Here is a 26,571-nt window from a genome sequence, read left to right on the forward strand (position 1 = left end):
TTAAAATTCAGAACAAATTGCAGATAGAATTCTAAGAAAGATCTACAGTATAGTTGTTATATAAGTGAGTTTACAATAATACAGTCCTAGCCTTATGAATACGGATAGGAAATGAAAGAAAAGCTAGTTTGTAGTTTTATTTGGTATAGATTTCATTGCTTCCAGGTAACGGGTAGAGAAAAGCAGATTATCCTCACAGATCACAGATGACACTGTCAGATACTGTTGAAACCTGGTGCTGAAAGTGTTAGGGAGTGAATGAGTAAGTAGAGCACAAACCGTCTCATTTGACACAAATGGGACCTGTAGTTGGTTGGTGTTATGGACTGAATTATATCCCCTGCTAAAATTCATGTGTTGAAGCCCTCCCAGTGTGACTGTGTTTGGAGATAAGATCTTCAAGGAGGTAATTAAGGTTAAATAAGGTCATAAGGAAGGGGTCTTAATCCAATAGGACTGGTGTACTGTAAGAAGAGGAAGAGACACAAGATACTCTTTGTGCATGCCCAGAGGAAAGGCCACTTTGAGGACACGATGAGAAGGCAGCCACCTGGAACCCAGGACGAGAGAGCTCAACAGAAACCAACCTGCTGAGACCTAGATCTTGGACTTCCAGCCTCCAGAAATATGAGAAAATAAATTTCTTTTTTTTTTTTTTTAATTTTTTTTTCAACATTTATTTATTTATTTTTGGGACAGAGAGAGACAGAGCATGAACGGGGGAGGGGCAGAGAGAGAGGGAGACACAGAATCGGAAACAGGCTCCAGGCTCTGAGCCATCAGCCCAGAGCCTGACGCGGGGCTCGAACTCACGGACCGCGAGATCGTGACCTGGCTGAAGTCGGACGCTTAACTGACTGCGCCACCCAGGCGCCCCGAGAAAATAAATTTCTATTGTTTAAGCCACTCAATCAGTGGTATTTTGTTATGGAAGCCTGAGCAGACTAGTACAGTTGGATAATCAAAATTTGGTTAGGGCAGGGAATCATAAAAAATTACATATACACTTTAAAAATTTAATTGAGATATAAATGACATAGAGTGAACTGCATGTATTTAAAGTGGACAATTTAAGGGGTGCCTGGCTTGCTCAGTTGGGAGAGCAAGCGACTCTTGATCCCTGGGTTGTGAGTTCAAGACCCATGTTGGGCATGAAGCCTACTTAAAAAATAAAGTGGACAATTTAATAAATTTTGACACTTATACATGCCTATAAAACCATCACAACAATCAAGATAATGAACATATTCACCCCTCAAAAGCTTCTTCATTTCCTTCACAACCCCTCCTATTTTTTATTTCTTTTACTCGGCATGATTATTTGGGAATTATCTGATAGTTCATTCCATTTTACTGCTGAGTATAGTATTCCATTGTATGTACTTGTTGCATTTTTTTTTTAATTTAAAAGTTTTTCCAGCCTTATTGAAAAGTGTTGACATATTGTGTGAATTTAAGATATATGGCATGATGACTTGATATACGTATATATTACAAAATGTTTACGAGCTAAGGTTAGTTAACATATCCATCACCTCACCTAGTTTTACAATTGTATGTGTGTCTGTTGAGAACATTTAAGATGTATTCTCTTAGCAACTTTCAAAGAGTTTTATGGTATCAGGTCTTATGCCTAAGTCTAATCCATTTGGAGTTAATTTTTGAGAGTGGTATAATTCAGAGGTCCAGTTTCATTCTTTGGCATATGAATATTCAGTTTTCCTGGCACCATTTATTGAAGAGACTATCCTTTTCCTATTGGGTATTCTTTGTTCTCCTCTTGAATATTAGTTCACCATCTTTGCATGGGTTTATTTCTGAGCTCTTGACTCTGTTCTATTGGTCTATGTGTTTGTTTTTATGCCAGTTATCATACTGTTTTGGTTACTATAGTTTTGTAATATGGTTTGAAATCTGGAAATGTGATGCCTCCCACTTTGTTGGTCTTTTTCAGCTTTGGCTATTTGGGGTCTGTTGTGTTTTTATATGAATCTTAGGAATGCTTTTTCTATTTCTGTAAAAAAAAAATGCCACTGGAATCTTGATAGGGATTGCATTCAATCTGTAGGTGGCTCTGGATAGTATAGGCATTTTAACAATATTAATTCTTACAACCCATGAACACAAGATCCCTTTCTATTTATTTGTATCTTCCTCAATTTCTTTCATGATGACTTTTAGTTTTCAGTGTAAAGATCTTTTCTCTCCTTGGTTAAATTTATTCGTATTTTATTGTTTTTGATGCTATTGTGAATGGGATTATTTTCTTTATTTCTTTTTCAGGTGATTTGTTTTTAGTTTTAGAAAAACAACTTATTTTTCTATGCTAGTTTTGTATCCTGCAGCTTGACTGAATTTATTGAATAGTTCTGACAGTTTTTTGGTAGACTATAGGATTTCATATGCAAACAGACATTTTTACTTCTTTCTGACTTGGTTGCTTTTTATTTCTTTTTCCTGCCTGATTGCACTGACTAGGACTTCCAGTGTTATGTTAAATAGGAATGGTGAGAGTAGGCACCCTTGTTCCTGATCTTATTGGAAAAGCTTTCAGCTTTTCACCATTGAGTATGGTGCGTCTTGTCATATGTGGCCTTTGTTATGTTGATGTCAATCTATTGAGAATTTTTATCATAAATGGATGCAGATTTTCTCAAATGCTTTTTCTGCATCTGTTGAGACGATCTTATAACTTTTGTCTTGCAATGCATCCCATTTATTGATTTGTGTATGTTGAACCACACTTGCATGGTATATGATCCCCTTTAATGTACTTTTGAATTTGGTTTGCTCGTATTATGTTGAAGAAATATGAATCTATATTCATCAGAAATATTGGCCTGTCTTTTTTTGTAATGTCTGGCTTTGGTATCACTGTAATGCCAGCTTTATAAAATCAGTTTGGGAGTGTTCCCTCCTCTTTGCTTTTTTGAGAAGAGTTTGAAAGGATTGCCATTAATTTTTTAAATGTTTCATACACTTCATCAGTGAAACCTTTTGGTCCTGGGCTTTTCTTTGTTGGAAGATTTTTGATTACTGATTTAATCTCCTTACTCATTATTGGTCTGTTCAGATTTCTTTCTGATTTACTCTTGGTAGGTTGTATGTTTCTAGGAATTCCTCCATTTCTTCTAGGTTGTCTAATTTGTTTGTTGGTGTATAATTGTTTATAGTTGTCTCATGATCCTTTGTATGGTATCAGTTGTAATATCTCTCCTTTCATTTATAATTGTATTTATTTGGCTCTGTATCTTTTTTTTTTAATTTTTTTTTTTTTTTTTTTTTTTTTTTTTTTTTTTTTTGAGAGAGAGTGAGAATAGGGAAGAGGCAAAGAGAAAGGGGGAGAGATAATCCCAAGCAGGCTCCATGCTCAGTGTGAAGCCCCATGGGATACCATGACTTTGGAATCATGACCTGAGCTGAAATCAAGAGGAGGATGCTCAACCAACTGAGCTACCTGAGCACCCCTGGCCCTCTATCTTTTTTCTTGGTTAGTAGAGCCAAAGGTTTGTCAGTTTTGTTTATCTTTTCAAAAAGCCAGCTCTTAGTTTATTAATCTTTTCTATTCTTCTCCTGTTCTCTATTTCATTTATTTATGTTCTAATCTTTATTATTTCCTTCTTTGGTTAACTTTGGGTTTAGTTTGTTCTTTTTCTAATTTCTTGAGGTGTAACGTTGGGCTGTTTATTTGAGATCTTGTTTTTTTCCTGGTGTAAATGCATTTATCACTGTAAACTTTCCTTTGAGAGCTGCTTTTTAAAAAATTTTTTTAAAGCCATTAAATTTTTTTGTTTCATCAACTTAAAAAATGTTTATTATTACTTTAAAAAATATTGTCAATACAATACAGTGTATGCGCATAGTTATAAAATAACTCTCCTGCCCTGTCCTTTTCTCCCTACCCCTGAGATATCTCTTCTGGTATTAATTAACTTCAGTATACTGTTTTCACTTGATCCGTAAGTTTTAGACATTTTCTACTGACTTCCTTTTATGATAATTAAGGACTTGGCTCTGTACCACCCTCCAAATTTCTTCCTTTTCTTTGAATAATGGCCATAATTTTAGTAAAGTCAGAATTCAGTTAAAGAATTTTTTTAATGTTTACTTTTGAGAGAGAGAGAGAGAGCAAGTGGAGTAGGGGCAGAGAGAGAGAAGGAGACACAGAATCTGAAGCAGGCTCCAGGCTCTGAGCTGTCAGCACAGAGCCTGACACTAGGCTTGAATTCACAAACCGGGAGATCATGACCTGAGCCAAAGTCGGACGCTTAACCGACTAAGCCGCCCAGGCACCCCTAGAATTCAGTTTTTATATTATTATTATGTAAGTAAATATATTTTACTGTATAGGCTACTATTATACTATGATTGCCTTTCCTTTCTTGTATTTTTATTTTATTATTTTTAATGGGATTTTCCCCCCTTATTCATTTATTTTTATTTATTATTATTTTTAATTTTACATCCACGTTAGTTAACATATAGTGTAATAATGAATAGAATAGAATAGAATAGAATAGAATAGAATAGAATAGAATGGAATAGAATTTAGTCATTCATCACTTATATATAACACCCGGTGCTCATCCCAACAAGTGTCTAATGCTCTTTGCCCATTTAGCCCTCCCCCCACCCAGTACCCCTCCAGCAACCCTCAGTTTGTTCTCTGTATTTAAGAATCTCTTATGGTTTGTCTCCCTCTCTGTTTTTATATTATTTTTGCTTCCCTTCCTTTATATTCATCTGTTTTGTATCTTAAATTCCTCATATGAGTGAAGTCATATGATATTTGTCTTTCTCTGACTTATTTCTCTTAGCATAATACACTCTAGTTTCATCCATGTTGTTGCAAATGGCAAGATTTCGTTCTTTTTGGTTGCTGAGTAATATTCCATTGTATATATCTATATATACTACATCTTCTTTATCCATTCATCAGTTGATGGACATTTGGGCTCTTTCCGTACTTTGGCTATTGTTGATAGTGCTGCTATAAACATTGCGGTGCATGTGTCCCCTTCAAAACAACACTCCGGTATCCTTTGGATAAATACCTAGCAGTGCAATTGCTGGGTCATAAGGTAGTTCTATTTTTATTTTTTTGAGGAACTTCCATACTGTTTTCCAGAGTGGCTGCACCAGTTTGCATTCCCACCAGAAGTGCAAAAGAGTTCCTCTTTCTCCACATCCTCACCAACATCTGTTGTTGCCTGAGATGTTAATTGGTGAGGTGGTATCTCATTGTGCTTTTGATTTGCATTTCCCTGATGATGAGTGATGTTTAGTATTTTTTCATGTGTCTGTTAGCCATCTGAATGTCTTCTTTGGAAAAGTGTCTATTCATGTCTTTTGCCCATTTCTTCACTGGATTATTTGTTTTTTTGGGTGTTGAGTTTGATAAGTTCTTTATAGATTTTGGATACTAACCCTTTATCTGATATGTCATTCGCAAATATCTCCTCCCATTCCATCAGTTGCCTTTTAGTTTTGCTGATTATTTCTTTTGCTGTGCAGAAGCTTTTTATCTTGATGAGGTCCCAATAGTTCATTTTTTGCTCTTGTTTCCCTTGCCTCTGAAGACATGTCAGGTTAGAAGTTGCTATGGCTGAGGTCAAAGAGGTTGTTGCCTGTTTTCTCCTCTAGGATTTTGATGGCTGTCTTATGTTTAGGTCTTTCATCCATTTTGAGTTTCTTTTTTGTGTATGGTGTAAGTAAGTGGTCCAGGTTCATTCTTCCGTATGTTGCTGTCCAGTTTTCCCAACACCATTTGCTGAAGAGACTTTTTTTCCATTGGATATTCTTTCCTGCTTTGTCAAAGATTAGTTGGTCATACATTTGTGGGTCCATTTCTGGGTTCTCTATTCTGTTCCATTGATCTGAGTGTCTGTTTTTGTGCCAGTACCATACTGTCTTGATTACAGCTTTGTAATACAGCTTGAAGTCCGAAAGTGGGATGACTCCAGCTTTGGTTTTCTTTTTCAGGATTGCTTTGGCTATTCGGTATCTTTTCTGGTTTCATACAAATTTTAGGATGGTTTTAGTTCTGTGAAGAATGCTGCTGTTATTTTGATAGGGATTGCATTGAATATGTAGATGCTTTGGGTAGTATTGACATTTTATCTTCCAAACCACGAGGATGGACTGTTTTTCCATTTTTTTGTGTCTTCCTCAATTTCTTTCATAAGCTTTCTGTAGTTTTCAGCGTATAGATTTTTCACCTCTTTGGTTAGGTATCCTATGGTTTTTGGTGCAGTTGTAAATGGGATCAATTCCGTGATTTCTCTTTCTGCTGCTTCATTATTAGTGTATAGAAATGCAACCAATTTCTGTGCATTGATTTTATAGCCTGAAACTTTGCTAAATTCATGGATCTAGCAGTTTTTTGGTGTAGTCTTTTGGGTTTTCCACATAGACTATCATGTCATCTGCAAAGAGTGAAAGTTTGCCTTCCTCCTTGCCAATTTGGATGCCTTTTATTTCTTTGTGTTGTCTGATTGCTGAGGCTAGGACTTCCAACACTATGTTGAATAGCAGTTGTATCTTTAAACATTTTTCTTGGAATTAAAAACTGCCCTATTTTTTTTTGGTCCCATGAATATATACTCACTCTTATTTTTTTCAGATGCTCCACTAGATCTACTGTACACATTTAAGAAGTTTTCCCCAAGTAATTTCACAAGTCTGATCATCTATCAGTTATTACTCCCTCCCTGCCCTGCCCTTTTACTCCTTTATTCTACTCCTTAGAGTATAGATCCTTCTGCTCTGATGTTCTTTTTATTTTTTTACTTTGAAAGTAAAAAAAAAAAATTAAATTTGAAATAGTTGACACACAATTCTGAGAACTGCTTTGCTGCATCCCTTAAGTTTTGGTATTTCACCTTTTCATTTTCATTTGTCTCAAGATATTTTTTTATATCCCTTTAATTTCTACTTTGACTCATTAGATGTTCAGGAATGTGTTTAATTTCTGCGTATTTGTGAATTTTCCAGTTTCTTCCCGTTATTGATTTCTAATTTCACTTCACTGTGGTTGGAAACATACTTGATATAATTTCTATCTTCTTTACTTTGTTGAGACTTGTTTTGTGACCTAACATGATCTATCCTACAAAATGTTCCATGTGCCCTTGAGAAGAATGTGTTCTGCTGCTTTTGTATGTAATGTTCTGTGTGTGATTATTAGATCCATTTGGGTCTGTACTATTGTTGAAATCTGCTATTTCCTTACTGATTCTCTGTCTGGAAAATTTATTCATTGTTGAGAATAGGATATTAAAGTCTCCAGCTATTATTATATTGCTATTTCTCCTTTTAGTTCTGGAAGTATTTGTTTTATACATTTATGTAATATATCTGATATTCGGATGCACAAATATTTATGTTAGATCTTTTGATGAATTGACCCCTTTATCATCACATACTGACCTTCAAAATTCAGAGAATAGTACACAAAGACTGAAGTTTTATTACATGTAAAATTTACCCCCCAAATATCAAGTAGGATGTCAAGGGGTCTTAGGATGGAGTGTGGACTATGACAACATATATTCACTGAAGGGGGTAGGAAAAAGGGAGATGACCTAAGTAATTTTAGAAAACTGTTTCGAGTGGATAGTATGTGTCATAGTCCATTTAGGGTGCTATAACAGAATACCATGGATTGAGTGGCTTATAAACAACAAGTTTATTTCTCACAGTTCTGGGGTAGGAAATCCAAGATCAAGGTACCAACAGATTCAGTGTCTGGTGAGGGTAGCTTTCTGATTCATAGATGACCACCTTCTTAGTGTGTCCTCACATGGTGGAAAGGGCTAAGGAGCTCTCATGTGTCTTAAGCAAAACAAAGGCATACATAAAGAAAGTCCCACACAGGGCAAAACATCCAACACAAGCAATGAGGTCTCTTTCATCTCTTGGTAAGGAAGTGTTGCAGGCTAAGGCCATATGTATGAACGACTGCATGCATGAGACTGTCTTTCCCAGCAAGAGGCAATTAAGGTTAAATGAGGTCATAAGGTAGGGCACTAATCCAACGAGACTGGTGTCCTTATAAAAGGAGAATGGAGAAACAAGATGGGGGTGAAGGTAGAGATGCTTCAGATGACACTCTACTTCGCTTCCCTGTAGCTATGTTCTAGATTGCCAGTCAGGCTGGGTGGTTTGAGGATTATGTCATACAGCACAAGATGGAGCTGAGGCTACCTATGAAGGAGGACCAGCATAGAGAGCTAGAAGGATTCAAAGACAGGATATGGAAGCAGCAGGAGGAGAAGGTCTGCACTGTCCAGAAGAGCTCCTGAGGCCTCCAAGTGCCTGAGTCCTAGCCCCTCCACCTATGATATAGCACACACAGTTTCTGGAAAAAAAAAAAAAAAAAAAAAAAAAAAGGAGGATGAGGAGACATAGAAAGGTATTTACCTACAAGCCAAGTAGAGAGTTCTCACCAGGACCTGAATCAGCTGGCACCTTGATCTGGGACTTCTAGCTACCAGAACTGTGAGACAATAAATTTCTGTTGTTCGAGCCATCCAGTCTATGGTATTTTATTATGGCAGCCTGAACAGACCAATACAGACACCAAATACTTCTTCCTTCTAGTCTCCTACCCTTGGCAGCATTTTCTTTTCTTTTTAAAAATTTTTTTTTTCACCGTTTATTTTTGGGACAGAGAGAGAGCATGAACGGGGGAGGGGCAGAGAGAGAGGGAGACACAGAATCGGAAACAGGCTCCAGGCTCTGAGCCATCAGCCCAGAGCCCGACGCGGGGCTCGAACTCACGGACCGCGAGATTGTGACCTGGCTGAAGTCGGACGCTTAACCGACTGCGCCACCCAGGCGCCCCTTGGCAGCATTTTCTTGTGGCCTATGGTGTTTTGGGGGATAGGGTGGTTGGTACCTAATATGACAGTCATCGTTTATTTTGAACAATGGTTTGAAAAGTTTGGGGGCCTAAATTTTAGTCACTTTTTCAAAGGGTTAAGAAGCAAAGTGACTGAAACAGGAACTGATATGGGATCAGAAGTGCTTGTGTCCCAAGCTTCTGCCATCAGAGATGGAGCCAGATGGCTGGTAAATACCCCCCAAGTTAGCTGCATCAGAAACAGGCTTAATTTGCTTATCTAACTTTAAAAGATCCATGCTTTGTGTTTCTTAGAGAAATAAAGTTTAGTAATATTAGCATCTAAACTTTTTTTGCAGGTAGGTCAGAAGCAAACAGTTCCTTTGGTTTTTATGATGACATACAAACCTTATGTTCTTATTTTTCCTCCCAGTTCTCAAAGTTAGATGATCATAAATGTAGCTTTCAGAAATTCCTTATGCCATGTCACAACCTGAGGTAGGGGATTAAAGAGGAAGAGATTTGGGACACTGTGCTAGGGGACTTTTCATTTGTCATTTAATTTATTCCTAAATGCAGGTAGGGTTGCCCCTAATTTACAGTTGAGGAACTGAGCTGAGAGGAGTTGAGTACTTTGTCCCCTGCTAGTAAGAGGCAAAGCTGTAAGTCAGACCCAGTCAGGCCAGGATCCAAATCAAATATTTTCTGTATGATGGTATCTTTTCATTGGAAGTGTGGTGACTTTGTAGTCAGTTATTTTAATGAATTAATAGTGATATGCAGGACTCTCTGGTCCTAGGCATTCTCATTTGTGGCTACAATGACCATATATATATATATGTTATATGTGTGTGTGTGTGTGTGTGTGTGTGTGTGTCTTTATACTCAAATGCCTCAGGGTTATGAGTGCCTGTGTGCGAATGGGGTTATCAGGGATCACTAATGTGGTCCAAAACCATGACCTAGAAGTCAGCATGTCCTGTTTAAGTATTTGCCACTTGCCAGGCAGCCTAACTGTGGAAGAATAGGTGATGGGCTGTCTGGGAGATAGGACTTACAGCATAAGTTTATCATATGGGGCTCTTCATCCCATACTGAGGCAACGGAAGCCACCTTTTGTGAGTAGGCCCTGGAAGACTGAATTTCTCCAGGAAGGAGAATGAAATGGTTACTGCAGAAGAGACAGCCCTGTGTAGAAGGAACCTTCTTTTATTCCACTTATAGGTCTAGGCACCCATGCATGTAGTCCTGCCATGAAAGCATCTGAATAAGCACGTAGAGTCCATTGTGGTCAGTAAATGTAAAAATAATTAGTGGTAGTTGCAGTTTATGTTAACTCCTCTTCAACCTTGAGATAATAGTCTGGGGGTAGGTCTATTTTTAGAGTCTGCGTTTGGCTCGGATAAATTCCATTGACTCCCCTGTGCACTGAAGAACACAGAGCAGGCCGCAATCCCTTCCAGCTTTCTGAGCAGGGCTTCTGTCTGTCTTCCAAGGACTCCTCTCAGTTCCTGAATGTCGCATAGCTGCGCACCTTTTCCCGCTTAGAAGAATGTACAAAATAGGATACCCAGAACTGGGGGGGGGGGGGGGGGGCGGGAAACGTATGCAGGCATTTTTGTCCAGAAGTCCTATGCCATATAAAGGGAGAGTAAAAGGGACGGGGCTGTTTTAAGGGCAAATAGACTAAGTCGACTAATTGCAAGCAGGTAAAGACTCAACGACTTGCCGTCTCGGTGCTGGTGCTTGGCCAAGAGTGTTTTCTGGTTGAGGAAACAATAAATTTCGCCACCGACAGGAAAGATGGCCCAAGTAGGGGCTTCTCCGGTTTGGTCACTTTCGCTGACAAGAAAAAAAGGCTTGAAACTGATTACCCGTAGGAAACCTTGGTGTTCGAAGGCGAGAGGAGCCGGTCCCGAGAGTTCAGGTCCCAGCGGTGCAGCGAGGCGACCCCCCCCTGCACGCAGGAGCCGGGATTCCAACGCTTCCTCGCCTCGCGGCTCAGAGGTTCGCGCTCGGCACCCGCGGCTGTCAGTCAGCGTCCTGGGCCCGCCCCTCCCGGAATTCGACCAATCGTAGCCGGGAGTTGGGGGTGAGGCGACGTAGCGGGGCCAGGAAGCAGGGGCCGGGCGGTCTGGCGCAGCGGCTACAGATCGGGGCGTCCCGATGCCAGGCGGCGGGAGAGCGCAAGGAGAGCAGCTGGGCCTGGAGGTGAGTGCGGGACTGCGGGTTGTACGCGGGCGCCGGCTGGGTCCTTGCCGCTCAAGCGACCCATTGCCTGGCTCCTCGCGTGCGCCTCTCGTCTGCGAAGCCCCTTACTCCGCGCGCGACAGCCCTGAGTCCCTGGCCTGGTGCAGAGGAGCTCAGACAAGGGGATCGCGACTGGGGGCACTGGAGCCAGAAATGGGAGACTCTGGCCCTTGGAGGGGGCAGAGCTGCAACCCCGGCAGCCTCGGACCTGAGTTGCCCGAGTCGCTGCAGGTCCCGGTAGGGAGGGGCGGGGCTGGCGCGAGCATCTCTGTCCTCAGTTTTCTGCACTTGCTGCAACGCCGGCAGGTGCAGCTGCGAAAGACCCCTCCCTAACCCAGTGCGGTCCATTTTGCGACGCCTCTCTCCTTATTCCCCAATCTCCGGTTTCGTTGCTGCTGTGGGCCCCAGCTGCCACTTGCCTGGCGATGTTCTCACACTTTGGACTCTTCTGGCATTACTCAGCTGACGCTTTGGGACATCAGATTCAGATCGTACGGGGAGAGAAGAGTGTGACTTTGCAAGGTGTGATGTGGAAACCCTGGCCTGGATCCGTTTGATCAGAGGCCACCAGGGTGGTGGTCAGGGGCATTCTCAGTCAGGATTTATGTGAATTTTGTGTGTAATTGTCTGTAAAATTTTCCTTTCTTTTCATTATTTAAAGGAGGATTGTTGCCGCATTTCCTAAAGATGAAGAATCACACTGCTCAGTGGGCCTTCCCCCTCCTCACTGTGGTTATCATTTGGAACATCAGGGTGTGCTTGAAGCTGGCAGGACTCCCAGACCCCGATCATTAATTGTCTGATTCCATGCAGTGGAGACAGCAACACACTATTATTCCTCCATGGTGTTTGGGTTCTGCTTTTCTTTGACTGTGCTTAGTTCTCTTCTCTCGACAATCTCTGGCCTGATACGGTGCTGTTATTTGTTACTGAGAAAGGAAACGAAGGAAAGGAAACTGAAGTGAGGTTGGCTGTCCCCATTGCCCTGGATTCGGATTGTCCTGAGGGGACAGTGTAGGTTACAATTCAGAGATTATTTTGGAAAGGCCATCCCTGACTGAATGATAGGAGTAACACCCCTGGGCACCGCATACTAGTGGTTCCCCTATTTGCCTATATATTATGATTAAATATTATAATATTTGGAGACCTCTTTTAAAAAGCTGTTTCTTGGGACTTGCCCCCACAGATTCCTATTCAGTGTAGTCTGATTCTGAGTCTAGTCTAGTCATTGGCGTTGTTAAAAGCTTACACGATGATATTCATGGGCATGCAAGGTTAAAGAACACAGCCTATTAATGCGCTTTATATTTTCTTATAGCATTTAATACTCTGTGACTTATTTAACTGGTTTGTTTACTTCTCAACCCCTCCCCTCCATGAAAGCATGGGGTGCTGCTTTGGCGGAAGGGCAAGGAAGGCCTAGGTGAGTCAGCACTTTGGGTGTATGAGATGAGGGTACATGAAAGAGAACTAGAATCAGAGGAACCAAGTCCTGCAGACTTCTTCTGTGCTTCATCTTTGTCCAGGGGTTGACCTTGTTTGGTAATCCATCATTTTCACGGTCTTGGATAGGTCTCCAGTTCTTTCTTTAGATCCTGGCCCGTTAAGTTTCAAGGTCTTACTCACTCAGTCCCCTATGAAACATAGCTGCTCTTTGTTATTTATTTTTTGAAGTATAGTTGATATACAATATTATATTAGTTTCAGGTGTATGTCACAGTGATTTGACATTTATGTACATTATGAAATGATCAGCATGATCAACGTAGTTACCATCTGTCACCATACAAAGCTATTACAAAATTATTCACTATATTCCCTGTGCTATATTTGCATCCCCATAACTTATTTATTTGGTAACTGGAAGTTTGTACCTTTTCATCCTCCTCACCTATTTTTCCCATCCCCCCATTTCCCTCCGGCAACCACCAGTTTGTTCTGTATATTTATGAGTTATGTAGCTGCAATTTGGAAAGTTTGATATATAAGTATTTAAGTTTGGGAATATTCCTTATAAATCTGTCATTTGTCTCATGTAGGGGTCTGTGTTTTCTAAATTGAAATTCTAGACACTTGGTCTGAAAAGCACAATTATATAAATGTGGATAGCAGTTCAGAGTATTTAGGATGGGGCGTGTGCCAGAAATTGGATGTGTGGTTATCCTCTAATACATTGTCTTTGTGAAATGGTTGTCTAAGAACTTTAGTTCCCTAGAGGATGGGTTTACTGCCTGATTTTCTCTTAAAAGTACTAGCTCAACTATCTCATTGATGTTACTGACAACTGTAATTCCAAGTGATGTAAGCAATCACTTTGTAATTCTCTTATGAAAGAGGGTGGGAGGTCCAGTAGGTAATGACAGTCTAGGGTTGTTGTGATGGACCATAAAGAAGTTAGATTGGCTGGCAAGTAGTCTCAATCAACTTTGGAGAAAGAGACTCAACAGACCACAAATTTTACTTTCTGCTTGTCCTTTGAACATGAATATGAAACATGAGTAAGGGGTGGAGTGACAGATCAGAAGGATTTGAAAACAAGACCACTCAAGTTTAAATTCCTCATGAAGTAATCATAACTTTTAGATCTGTCTGGACACGCTTGTTTTCTGTAGGTAGGATGGATTGTTGAAGTACATGGTTATTCTAGTCTTTAAGAAAAATAACGTAGGAAGCTTTTATCTTTTCTTTTTCAGTTATATTGCTATTTATAAAGTTTTGACCTTCAGCTCAGCTCTGGGAGTGATTTGCCGTGTTTAAGTTCATATATGTAAACATCCAGTTACGGTTTTTTATTAGTAGTAAAGGAAATGTTTCTCCTGCTATGTTGTACTGAAATCTATGTGCATCTCAGTAGAAAATTATACTCTTGATTTCAAATACGTTTTCCTTTACGTTCAGTGTCTTTAACCTATATATCATGTGCTTATCTCTGCTGGAGCAGGAAGAATGGTATAAAAATGAAAAAACATCAACCTATGCTTTGAATGTGGCAAGAAGAGAATAAGGGCTATTGTCGTGATTGCTTGAATGCAGGACTTCACACTGGAAGAAAAGTTAGATGTAAACTCTCATTTCTTAGTTGTAATAAGCATCTCTTCTTGGGAATTGGAGATTTCAAAAAAGAAAAAGGTAAATTACATTCAATAATATAGTTTATTTTCGGTTGATCTAGGAAACTTTTTCTTAGAGTCATTCCCATCTAGCACTTTTGTTTTTATTCAGTTCTAAGGCAATTTGAGATACCAAATGATATTGTTCTGCTGTCTTGGCAAACAGCTTTCTTGTTCTAATGCCTAGGTCTTATATTGGTAGGAAAATAGCTCTTTCACTTTGAAATTTTTCATTTTGTTTGTTTGTTTATTTATTTATTTATTATATTTAAAATTTTTTTTTTCAACATTTATTTATTTTTGGGACAGAGAGAGACAGAGCATGAACGGGGGAGGGGCAGAGAGAGAGGGAGACACAGAATCGGAAACAGGCTCCAGGCTCTGAGCCATCAGCCCAGAGCCTGACGCGGGGCTCGAACTCACGGACCGCGAGATCGTGACCTGGCTGAAGTCGGACGCTTAACCGACTGCGCCACCCAGGCGCCCCTATTTATTATATTTTAAATGTTTGTTTATTTTTGAGAGAGAGAGAGAGCGCGCACAAGCCAGGGAGGGGCAGAGAGAGAGGGAGACACAATCTGAAGCAGGCTCCAGGCTCTGAGCTTGTGAGTGCAGAGTCTGATGCAGGGCTTGAACTCAAGAACTGTGAGATCATGACCTGAGCCAAAGTCAGAAGCTTACCAAACTGAGCCACCCAGGCACCCCTGAAATTTTTCATTTTAGCTTGAGTTGTTTTCCTATATTTGCTTTAATATTCTGTTTCTCCTTATGGCTTATCTTTATTACTTTCAGAAACCCGCTTTTTTTTTTTTATATTTGTGATTTTTATTTCCTGGCAAAAAATTAAGACATCGAGATAAAGATGAAGGAGAAAAACAGAAACTGCTGAGAGGTGACACCTATCAACATTTTAATATATGTCTTTTTAAAATGTTTATTTATTTATTTTGAGAGAGAGGGAGCATGAGCAAGGGAGGAGCAGAAAGAGAGGAGAGAGAATCCCAAGCAGGGTCCTCACTGTCAGCACAGAGCCCAACACAGGACTCAATCTCATGACCCTGAGATGATGACCTGATCCAATATCAAGTCAGATGCTTAACCGACCGAGCCACCCAGGCGCCCCTAATGTTATGTGTCTTTCTAAAGAGAGGTCTCAGTGCTCCTCAGACCACATTTACTTAGATGTACAGATGAGTCTCTCACATCTCAGTGCTGTACTTGCGCATGGCAGGAAGTCAGGTCTTTTCTCGGCATGACCTTCCAGGAATGACTTTCAGTTTAAGTCCCTGGCTGTGAGGGGCTTCTTGCATATTTGCATTGCTACCTGTGTCCCTGTGGTCCCTGTAGCTCTGGGGCCTGCTGCCCTTGCCGTCCTTCTCCACCACTGGCTGCCGCTGTGCTGCTGCTAACTGGCTCTGAATAACACATTGTCTAAACTGCTGGCGTTTCCACAGTACACAGACTATGCTTCCTATGGTGCTGCTGAATTTCTGTGGAGTGTCATCTTTGGCCTTTTCCCTCTCTGGGCATAAGAGAAACCTATGATTTTTATGGCCAACTCCTCGAGAAGGGTTTCTATAGAGGAGCAGTGTGCCCTGTTGACAGTTATTTCTTCTATTTCACTGCTATTCCTTCCCAGAATTTACAGGCACTTTGAGGTGAGTGGGTGCCTTGGTGTTGGAGAGGGGTGGTGTTGAGGGCTCATCACGTGGTTCGGTGTGTGGTATCCTTGTAGAGGTGGTCAGGAGTGCTGGATCTGTTCTAACTCAATTTAAGAGGGGAACCACCTCTTCCCTAATATGAGTGTTAGCTTTTCCCTGAGAATTTCTGGCGCCTAGTACAGTGTGTGGTACAGAACAGGCTTCCATAATTATTTGTGGCATGGATGGTTGAATCCACATATATCACGTAAGGGAAGACGTCCTGTGAGGGAATCAAGGAAGTATGATATATTGTTATTACGAAGCAGCTTTTTCTCTGATACATGGTTTCTGGTTTGTGTTTAAAAACTTTTTCTTTAATGTTTGTTTATTTTTGATAGAGAGACAGAGTGCCGAGCCAGGGAGGGGCAGAGAGAGAGGGAGACACAGAATCCGAAGTAGGCCCCAGGCTCTGAGCTGTCAGCACAGAGCCCCACGCGGGGCTCGAACTCACAGACCGTGAGATCATGACCTGAGCCGAAGTCAGACGCTCAACTGACTGAGACACTCAGGGGCCCCTGTTTTTTGTTTTGTTTTGTTTTTTAATGTAATCATAATTGGTATAGTCTTGTCATGGGGACAAGAACTACAAATACAGAGAAGTGAAATCACTGAGAAGTGAAATGAGAAGAGAGCGCTGTGGGAGTTCAGAGGATGGAGAGCATGCTAGAATAGCTTAGCCCTGTCTCCTTTATGAAGCGCAGGTGAGGAAGAGTTGTTGTGGTCCCTGCGCATGGGAATGCACTGGATAGGTGGAGTGGAAGAGTGAGGGGGTGGCGGGGCATGCCAGACCCCATACAGAGCTAAAGGGAGTGCTGGTGCAGCGAAGTGTTCCCAGATCCTCCCACGGCAGTTATGCACCCTTTCACCTTGCCTTCTCCACCCTGCGCTCTGGTCCTCCTTGGAAAGTCTCGCTAGGAATAAAATATGAGTACTTTTTCTGCTTACCTATATCAAAATAACAACTGGGGTAGGGGAGCATTTTGAATTCCTTGTGTGGGAGAACAATTAGGAGCAGCAGGCTCTGACATCCTCCACCTCTAGCATTTATGATGATGGATTTGGGTGTCCTCTTAATTGTCGGGCTTAGTTTTTCTCTCCTGCATCTTCAGGGCAAGTGTCTTCCTTTCTGTGCCGTTACTCAGCTGAGGGAGGACCAGTTCTACATCTGCGCTGAGAGAGCTGGAAATCCAAAGGGCATTTCCTATCCCCTGCCATGCAGAGGGACAGCACTGTTTTCTCGAAGTCGGGATGGTTTGCACAGTATCCCAGATCTCCTCCTAAAATCACAAGGTTTCCTCCTAATGCTCTTCAAACACAATTACTTTAGGAATGTTATATGACTTGAACTATAAGAGAAGGGGAGGGATTTTATTTACTTAGACCTCTAGAAGTTGAACAGTTACTTTAATTTTCTACCTCTAAGAGTTTGAAGACATTCTTCTTTGCCTTTTTGAAAAGTTAAAACCTAAATAGGTTGCAGGACAACTATCACTGTATTTATATGGAAGCCTGGGGTTGGGTTTGAGCAAGTTGTCTGGATATGGGACAGATCTCACTGTGCTCTGGCTCTTTGCTTTCTCCTCATGACTCTGGGCCTTTGAGAAGGTTAAGGAAGAAGAAATGTCATGTCCTTCCTCTTACCCCACCCGAGACCGTTGCAGTTGGTAATTTGTGTTCTCATCTCCCCTCTTTGAAGGAGTCCCTTGAAGAAAAATGTGCTTCTTAAATCAACCCCAGCCTCTCCTCTGTACAAAGAACTCTTTGTGATACTAACAAAAAAGAAGCAAATTAAACTAAAAGCTTATCTGCAGCTCAGAAGAACAAGGAAATGGAGTTTTGAGGAGTGGAGGTAGCCTGGCGTCAGCCATGGGTGATCAAGACACAGCCAGACAATGTGGATCAATTTCTTCAAACTACGGCTTTTCTGCTGCCTGCTTGCAGTGCTGATGGTGGTGGTGTTGGTCATCAATGTTACTCAGGTGGAGGTGAGTATGTCGTATACTCCTTCATGACTAAGGGAACCAAATTAAGGATTTGGGGCTAAGTAGCCTGGGAAATGTTGGTCATCAGAAAACTTACCCAGGCCATAGCTTTTGTTTTCATTTTCTCAGTAAGGGTTTGGGTCCCTTCAGTGGTTATATCCTGTGTTGTCACAAAAGGTACAGTGATGAAGATGACAGACATGGTTTCTTCACTTATGGAGCTCATATTCTCAGTGTGCACAGGAGAAAATAATGAGTAGTCATAATCATACAGTAATAATAAATGATAGTTTGAAATTGTGAACAGTACTATAAAGATAGGAAAGCAGGCTACTCTGTAGCAGTTTAGAGAGATGAAGGAAAGCTTACTCAAGGAGGGGACCTTTTAGCGGACTCCCAGCAAAGAGCTGAAGTGTCTCAGAGGAGGGAGTTGATGAGTCTGTTCTGAAGACTATCACACAAGGGCAGAGGCTGTGTCTTCCTGAACCCCCTCAACTGCCTGGCACTGAGAAGGAACTTAACAGTATCCCCCTCCCCCACTCTGCCACTCACTGCACAGATTCATAGGACACCAAAATTTATGGAGTGATTCTGTATAAGATGCTGCTGCCTGTCTTGTTGGCTTGTGGTGCTTCTCAGGTCCAACGTAATTATGGTGTTTCTCTGCTTATTGGGTTTTGCTATAGATTGAATGTCTGTGTCCCCAAACATTCGGGCCCTGTGGGAGCTCAGATTACTGTTGTCTTTCATGCTTTCAAGTGGTTGTTTTATTCCGCCTCCAGGAGTTTCATCATGCGCTTGTGCCCTCCAGTACTCTGCCAAGTACGCAAGTGGGACCCTCTGTAGATCTCCCAAGATCTCTCTCTCTCTCTCTCTCTCTCTCTCTCTCTCTCTCTCTCTGTACCTCTCCTCCTGTCACTCTGTCCTGTGGATTCACCTTGGTCTTTCAAGACTCGGCCACATCTCTTCAACTTGAGCAGTTGGCCAGGCCCCACCTGGGTTCTGCTCTCCATGCTGCAGCCTGGAAATACTTTCAAGGGTGCAAGCAAAGGATCACTCCTTGTATTTCCTTTCAGGCATCTTTGTCATTTGTTGTCTGATGTCCAGTGTCTGGAAAACCATTGTTTCATATATTTTGGACTTAAAAAATTTTTTTTTTCAACATTTTTAATTTATTTTTGGGACAGAGAGAGACAGAGCATGAATGGGGGAGGGGCAGAGAGAGAGGGAGACACAGAATCGGAAACAGGCTCCAGGCTCTGAGCCATCAGCCCAGAGCCTGACGCGGGGCTCGAACTCACGGACCGCGAGATCATGACCTGGCTGAAGTCGGACGCTTAACCGACTGCGCCACCCAGGCGCCCCATTTTGGACTTTAAAAAAAAAAAGTTATTTCAGGTGGAAGGGTAAATCTTACTGTTTTTTTTTTATCTTGGCTGGAAGTTGAAGTCTAAGGAATTTGAATTTGAGGGGAAAGTTATAATTAAGAAGCTGGAGGGGAGGGGCGCCTAGGTGGCTCAGTTAAGTGTCCGACTTTGGCTTGGGTCATGATCTCATGGTTTGTGAGTTCAAGCCCCACTTCAGAAACTCTGTTGTCTGTGGGGAGTCTGCTTTGGATCCTGTGTCCCTACCGCCCCTCCCCCCGCCATCCCTCTCTGGCTCACACTCTCAAAAATTAAAAAAAAAATTATTAAAAAAATAAAACTGGGGGGTGTGGGGAGAAGGATTAATGGGCCAAGGAGAGGAGATAATGGGATCTAGAACACAAGTGGAGCATATAACTTTGTAGGATGAGAGACACGGTATATTGTGTCTCTCTTGTTCTTGTTGTTCTTGCAGTATTAAGTATGTAGGGAGAGCCGTGCTCCTTTCTCTGTCTGAGCTAAGAAGGAAAAATATCATGGTAGTTGGCAGTGTAGATACATTCACTGCTGGAGGGTAAGACATTGAAGCAGTTCTTGCCCGTAGAGGAGGTGGAGGGTGGAAGGAGGAGAGTGCTGCCCAACAGGTTTGTGTGTAGGGCCTTGGAGAACAGGGTTGGGAGATGGACAGGGGCAGTAACTTTTCAAGACCAGAGGTGTGCATGGCACTCACCTTCACTGGTTTTGTGAGTGTGTGTGTGTGTGTGTGTGTGTGTGTGTGTGTGTGTGTGTGTGTTTTACCACATTCAACAGCCTGGGTATACAAATAGGGATAACCTTGTATGGGTCTAGGTTCAGTGAAGAGACAGGAGAAGGGACAGAGACTTGAGAGGGCAGGCCAGAGTCCCACATCATTAATATGACAGTCAGGAAGGAATGTGAGAAAATTCCCATAATAGTCCAGCTTTAGTTCTTGAAAACTTCTGGACTGAATGGTAACTAACAGCTCTAATTGTCCACACAAACACAAACTCAGCCCTAAGGGAGGGGAGATAGCAGTAATCAATGATTAAGACAATTCTTACATTGAAAATAGCAAATAGGTCTTTTGTTGGAGTTCAGTAAAACATTTTCCCTGTCTGAAGAGTCATCTTGTCCCAGACGAAAATATTGTCATGGCTTTTAAACTGTTCAATTTATTACTGTGATGAGAACTGACAAAGAAGCTTGGGGTGGGGATGAGGAGTGGGAAAGCCTCTGAAGCTTGGCAACCTGCCCTCCCTTAATCCCCTTTCCATCCTATGCATCTTGGTCCTGACTATACTTTTCATGCAATTAGAGTATCTCAGCATTTTCTAAAAAGTATACACTCAGTTTTAAGTAAAAATATCACATAAGGTGTATATAGCAATATCCAGCTAAAGATTGTAGAGGGAATCATTATTATTTCTCTGGTAAGCTCTCATTGAGCATGGCCTGCATTTATTTATTTGTTTTTTCCTCTTATTCATTGATATATATACACATATATAGTTTTTTCTGATTATAAAAACATTACCAGTTTATTAGGACTTTTGGCTGCAAGAAACCTGATTCTGGCTGGCTTTAATATTAAGGACTATTTGGGGCGCCTGGGTGGCTCAGTCAGTTAGGCATTTGACTCTTGATCTCAGCTCAGATCTTGATCTCAGGGTCATGAGTTGCAGCCCTGTGTTGGGCTCTGTGCTGAGTGTGAAGCTTACTTAAAAAACAATTCACATGGCTCAGCCCCAAGTATCTGGTGATTCTTGGATTAGGCTGCTTGGGTCAATCAGCTGGTCTTTAAAAAAAAATCCAGTAGAATTAACATACATTGTTATATTAGTATCAAGTGAAGAATATAGTGATTCACCAATTCTGTACATTATTCAGTACTCATCCCAGTAAGTGTTCTCTTAATCCCCTTCACTTATTTCATTCATCCCCCTCCCCCCCTCCCCAGCTCTCTTCTGGTAACCACCAGTTTGTCCTCTATATTTAAGTGTCTGGTTTTTTTTTTTGCTTGTTTTTTTTTCTTTCTTTGTTTTGTTTCTTAAATTTCACATATGAGTGAATTCATAGGGTTTTTGTCTTTCTCTGACTGACTTTCACTTAGCATTATACCTTCTGGATCCATCTATGTTGTTGCAAATGGCAAGATTTCATTCTTCCTATGGCTGAGTAATATTCCATTACACACACACACACACACACACACACACGCATACACACCATCTCTTCTTTCTTCATTTTTCTTTATTTGGACACTTGGGTTGCTTCTATATGTTGGCTATTGTAAATAATGCTATAGTAAACATAATAGTGGTGCATATATTTTCTCACATTAGTGTTTTCATTTTCTTTAGGTGAATACCCAATAGTGCAATTACTGGATCATATGGTAATTCCATTTTTAACTTTTTGAGGAAACCTCCTTACTGTTTTCCACAGTGGCTGCACCAGTTTGCATTCCTACCAACAGTGCACAAGGGTTCCTTTTTGTCCACATCCTTGCCAACGCTTGTTGTCTCTTCTGTTATTGATTTTAGCCATTCTGACAGGTATGAGGGCATATCTCATCATTGTTTTGATTTGCATTTCCCTGATAATGAGTGATGTTGAGGATCTTTCTCATGTGTCTGTTGACCATCTGTATACCTTCTTTGGAAAAATGTCTGTTCATGTCTTCTGTCTATTTTTAAGTTGGATTATTTGTTTTTTTGTGTGTTCAGTTTTATGATTCTTTATATATTTTTGGTAGTAACCCTTTATTAGATTTGTAATTTGCAAATATCTCCTCCCATTCTGTAGGTTGTCCTTTTGTTTTATTGATTGTTTTCCTTTGCTGTGCAGAAGCTTTTTATTTTGATATATTCCCAGTTGTTTACATGTGCTTTTGTTTACCTTACCTTGGGAGATGTATCTAGAAGAATGTTGCTATGGCCAATTTAAGAGGAATTACTGCCCGTGCTCTCTTTTAGAATTTTGATAGCTTCTTGTCTTACATTTAGGTCTTTCATCCATTTTGAGTTTATTTTTGTGTGTGGTGTAAGAAGTTTCATTCTTTTGCATGTAGCTGTCCAGTTTTCCCAGCATCATTTGTTGAAGAGATTTTTTCCCATTGCATATTCTTGCCATCTTTGTCATAGATTAATTAACCAAGTAATCGTGGGTTTATCTCTGGGCTCTCCGTTCTGTTCTGTTGATCTATGTGTCTATTTTTGTGCTAGTACCATACTGTTTTGATTACTTTGTTTGCAGTCTATCTTGAAATCTGGGATTGTGCTATCTCCAGTTTTGTTCTTTTTTTTTCAAGGTTGCATTGGCTATTCAGCGTCTTTTGTGGTTCCGTACAAATTTTAGGATTATTTCTTCTAGTTCTGTGAAAATACTGCTGGTATTTGATAGGGATTGTGTTAAATCCATAGACTGCTTTGGGTAGGATGAATCTTTTAACAATATTTGTTCTCCCAATCCATGAGCATGGAGTATCTTTCCATGTGTTTGTGTGGTCTTCGGTTTCTTTCATCAGTGTTTTATAGTTTTCAGAGTACGTCTTTCACCTCCCTGGTTAAGTTTATTTCTAAGTATTTTTATTATTTTTGGTGCAATTATAAATGGGATTGTTTTCCTAATTTCTCTTTCTGCTGCTTCATTGTTAGTGTATAGAAATGCAGTGGATTTCTGTCTATTGATTTTGTATCCTGACATTGGCTGCTCTTGAATAGCTGGGGTGGCTACCCAAGGAACAAGAGTAAGAGTGGAAAGGAAGAGAGGAAAAGGGTAGGAAAGGAGAAGAAGGGGTGTTGTGAGCATGCGTTAATGGTTTGTTATATCCTTACAACAACTTGAAAAGAGAGGGAGGCTGGAATATTTCCTAATAGGTAATCAGTAGGTAAGGGAAATTTTTTTCTTTCTTTTTATTGAGATATAGTTGACATATAACATGTAAGTTTAAGGTATACAGTGTATAGATTTGATACACCTATATATTGCAATATGATTATCACCATAGGATTTCATAATATCATATTGTATAACATAGTCTTTAATCCATTTTGAGTGGTGTAAGATACGGATTAGTTTCATTTGTCTGCATGTGATTATAGTTTTTCCAACACCATTTGTTGAAGAGACTGTTTTTCCCGTTAAGTATTTGGGCTCTCTTGTCAAGTATTAGTTGATCCCAGGGTTGCTTGGCTTGCTCTGTCAGTAGAGCATGTGACTCTTGATCTTGGGTCATGAGTTTGAACCCTACATTGGGCATAGAGATTACTTTTAAAAATTTAGTTGATCATATATGTGAGGGTTTATTTCTGGACACTTGATTCTATTCTGTATTTATGCCAGTACCATACCGTTTTTTTAAATGCTTGTTCATTTATTTTGAGAGAGAGAGAGAGTGCACAAGCTGGGGGAGGGGCAGAGAGAGAGAGGGGAGAGAAAATCCCAAGCAGTCTTTATGTTCACCGTGGAGCCCAGTGTGGGGCTGTATCCCATGAACCATGAGATTATGACCTAAGCTGAAATCAGGAGTCAGTCGCTTAACCAGCTGAGCCACCCAGGTGCCCCTGTTTTGATTACTATAACTCTGTAGTGTAGTTTGAAATCAGGAAGTGTGATACCTTCAGCTTTGTTCTTGTTTCTTAGGATTGCTCTATTTGGGGTCTTTTATGGTTCTATACAAACTCTGTTTTTTTCTACTTTTTATTAAAAATGCCATTGGAATTTTGATAAGGATTGCTTTATAAATGTCTGTTAGGTCCATTTAATCTAATGTATGTATGGTTCAAGTCCAATGTTTCCTTGTTGATTTTCTGTCTGGATGATCTGTCCATTGCTGAGAGTGGAATATTGAAGTCCCCTACTATTATTTTATTGTTTTCTCTTTCTCCCTGTAGTTCTGTTAGAATTTGATTAATATATTTAGGCGTTCTGATGTTGAGTCGGTATATGTTTATGATTGTTATATCTTCTTGATGAATTCACCTCTTTATCATTATATAATGACCTTTTTTGTCTCTTGTTACTGTTTCTGGCTTAAAGTCTATTTTGTCTGATATAAGTGTAGCCACTCCCTCTTTCTTTTAGTTTCTACTTATATGGACTATCTTTTTTCATCCCTTTGCTTTCAGCCTATGTGTGTCTTTAAATCTGGAGTAACTTGTAGGCTGCCTATAGTTGGGTCTTTTTTTTTTTTTTTTTTTAATATATTCAGCTACTATTTGCCTGTTGCCTGGTGAATTTAATCTACTTATATTTAGAGTATTTATTGATATGTAAAGGCTTACCATGCCATCTTATTAAGTGCTTTCTGAATGTTTTGTGTTTTCATAGTTTCTTTTTTCCTATGTTTCTGCCTTCTTTTGTAAATTGGTGTTTTTCTATGGTGGTATGCTCTGTTTTTCCTTTCTTTCTCTTGTGAATCTTCTCTATGGTGTTGCTTTGTGAGTACCATGGAACTTACATAAAATATCTCTTCGATAAAGCAGTCCATTTTAAGCTTACAGCAACTTAACTTCGGTGGTATACAAAGCTCCACCCTTGTACTCTCTCCCTTTATATTTTTGATGTCACAATTTACTTTTTTTATATTGTGTGTTCATTAAATTACAGTAGCTATAGTTACTTCTAATGCTTTTTCCATTTAACTTTAATGCTGTAGTTAAGTGGCTAACACACTATTCTATTAGAGAATTAGAGTTTTCTAATTTTGACTGTATATTTATTTTTACTATTATGTTGTATACTTTCATATGTTCTCATGTCACCAATTAGTATCTTTTCATTTCAGCTTGAAAAACTCTTTTCAGCATTTCTTGTAAGGCTGATGTAGTGGTGATGAACTCCCTCAGCTTTTGTTTGTCTGGGAAAGTCTTTATTTCTTCATATCTGAAAGCTAACTTTCCCTGATACAGTATTTTTGGCTGGCAGTTATTTTCTTTCAACACTTTGAATATGTCATTTCACTCTTTCCTGGCCTGTAGGGTTTCTGTTGAGAAATCTGCTGATAGCCAAATGGGTGTTCCTTTGCAGATTATAGTCTTTTCTTCAGGCTGCTTTCAGGATTCTCGGTTTTTTGACAGTTTTATTATATTGTGTCATGGAGAAGGTCTTTTTGCATTGAGATATTAGGGTGATCTATTAGCTTTGTGAACTTGGTCATATAATTATATCCACAGGTTTGGAAAATTGGCAGCTATTATCTTTTTAAGTAAACTTTCTGACCCCTTTTCACTCTCTGTTCTTTCTCAAATCCCAATTATTCTAATATTTGTACATTTAATATCATTCTATAGATCATGTAAGCTGTCTGTGTTCTTTTTCATTCTTTTTTCTTCGTTCATTTCTGATTGGGTTATTTTAAAGTTTAATTTTCCAGTTCGCTTATTCTGTTTTCCATTTGAGATGCTCTACTGTAGATGCTTTCTGTTGAATTTTTCATTGCATTCATTGAATTTTTGTTTGCTTCTTTTTTATGATTTCTCTCTGTAGATTTCTTATTTTGTTGAATTATCTGGGTTTTCTTACAGTTTGTTGAGTTTCCTTAAATTCTTTATCAGATGGTGTTAAATTCTGTGCCTTTGAGCTAGGTTATTGGAAGATTATTGTTATCTTTTGGTGATAATGTATTTCCTTGATTTTTCATGTTCTTGTAGATTTGCATTGCTGCTTTTACATTTAAAGTAGCAGACATTTCCTCAAATTTATACTATGTGCCTTCAGATGGGGTAAATTGTTTGTTGGTCCTATGATATCTGGGGTTTTCTCCACTCTTATATGGATACACCTTCCCCACATTTTTCCTTCTTCATATGGCATAATTCCTAAGCTTTTCTCTCTTCTGATTCTTACAACCCAGCAGGCTAGCCGCTCTTAATTTCTTTTGTTTTCCAGAAGGTGGCACTGTAACTCAGCTTTCTGGTTTCTTCTTTGCCCAGAGATACTAGTTTATTTTTCTGATAACACTCATTTATCAGACTTACACTTTCCACTTCACGTGGAAGGGTATGCGAAGAGCTGATGGCAGAATTGGGGGAGGTGTGAGTTTAGCACTCAGGGTGTTGGGGGTGCCTCATTGGTTTGGTGGGGAGATTGTCAGGTAAGATTCTCCAATAGGCTTGTGGACAGACTTTCTGCTAAAGTCCTCAGCAGTTAGCAGGACCTGCATCCTTTCAATGCCCTTTGATATTCTTATTTGCCTTTTTCCTGATCTCCTCCCTCCTACTAGACTCAGTACTCTGGGTGCTGCTAGAGAGAAATGGTTTTTTTTTTAGCAGCATCCCATTCAGCAAGAGTGGC

The 26,571-nt window shown here is 40.2% G+C and overlaps 1 protein-coding gene across 3 annotated transcripts in view; it reads left to right on the forward strand.

Moving 5' to 3' along the window:
- The first annotated feature begins 10,903 nt into the window (after positions 1–10,903).
- The window catches only part of NXPE3 (neurexophilin and PC-esterase domain family member 3), a 48,164-nt gene continuing 32,496 nt past the window's right edge, over positions 10,904–26,571 (forward strand). The window contains exons 1-2 of one of the 3 annotated variants that reach the window (XM_006936014.5): positions 10,904–11,053; positions 17,605–17,893. In XM_006936014.5, coding sequence (XP_006936076.1) covers positions 17,801–17,893 — 93 coding nt within the window. In that variant the 5' untranslated portion in view covers positions 10,904–11,053; positions 17,605–17,800. Of the gene's footprint in view, positions 11,054–14,039; positions 14,225–17,604; positions 17,894–26,571 lie in introns of those variants that run through there. The other 2 variants (XM_003991591.6, XM_006936015.5) reach the window with 2 other exon arrangements.

The sequence above is a fragment of the Felis catus genome, chromosome C2 (genome assembly GCF_018350175.1).
Source record: "Felis catus isolate Fca126 chromosome C2, F.catus_Fca126_mat1.0, whole genome shotgun sequence".
Lineage (NCBI taxonomy): Eukaryota > Metazoa > Chordata > Mammalia > Carnivora > Felidae > Felis > Felis catus.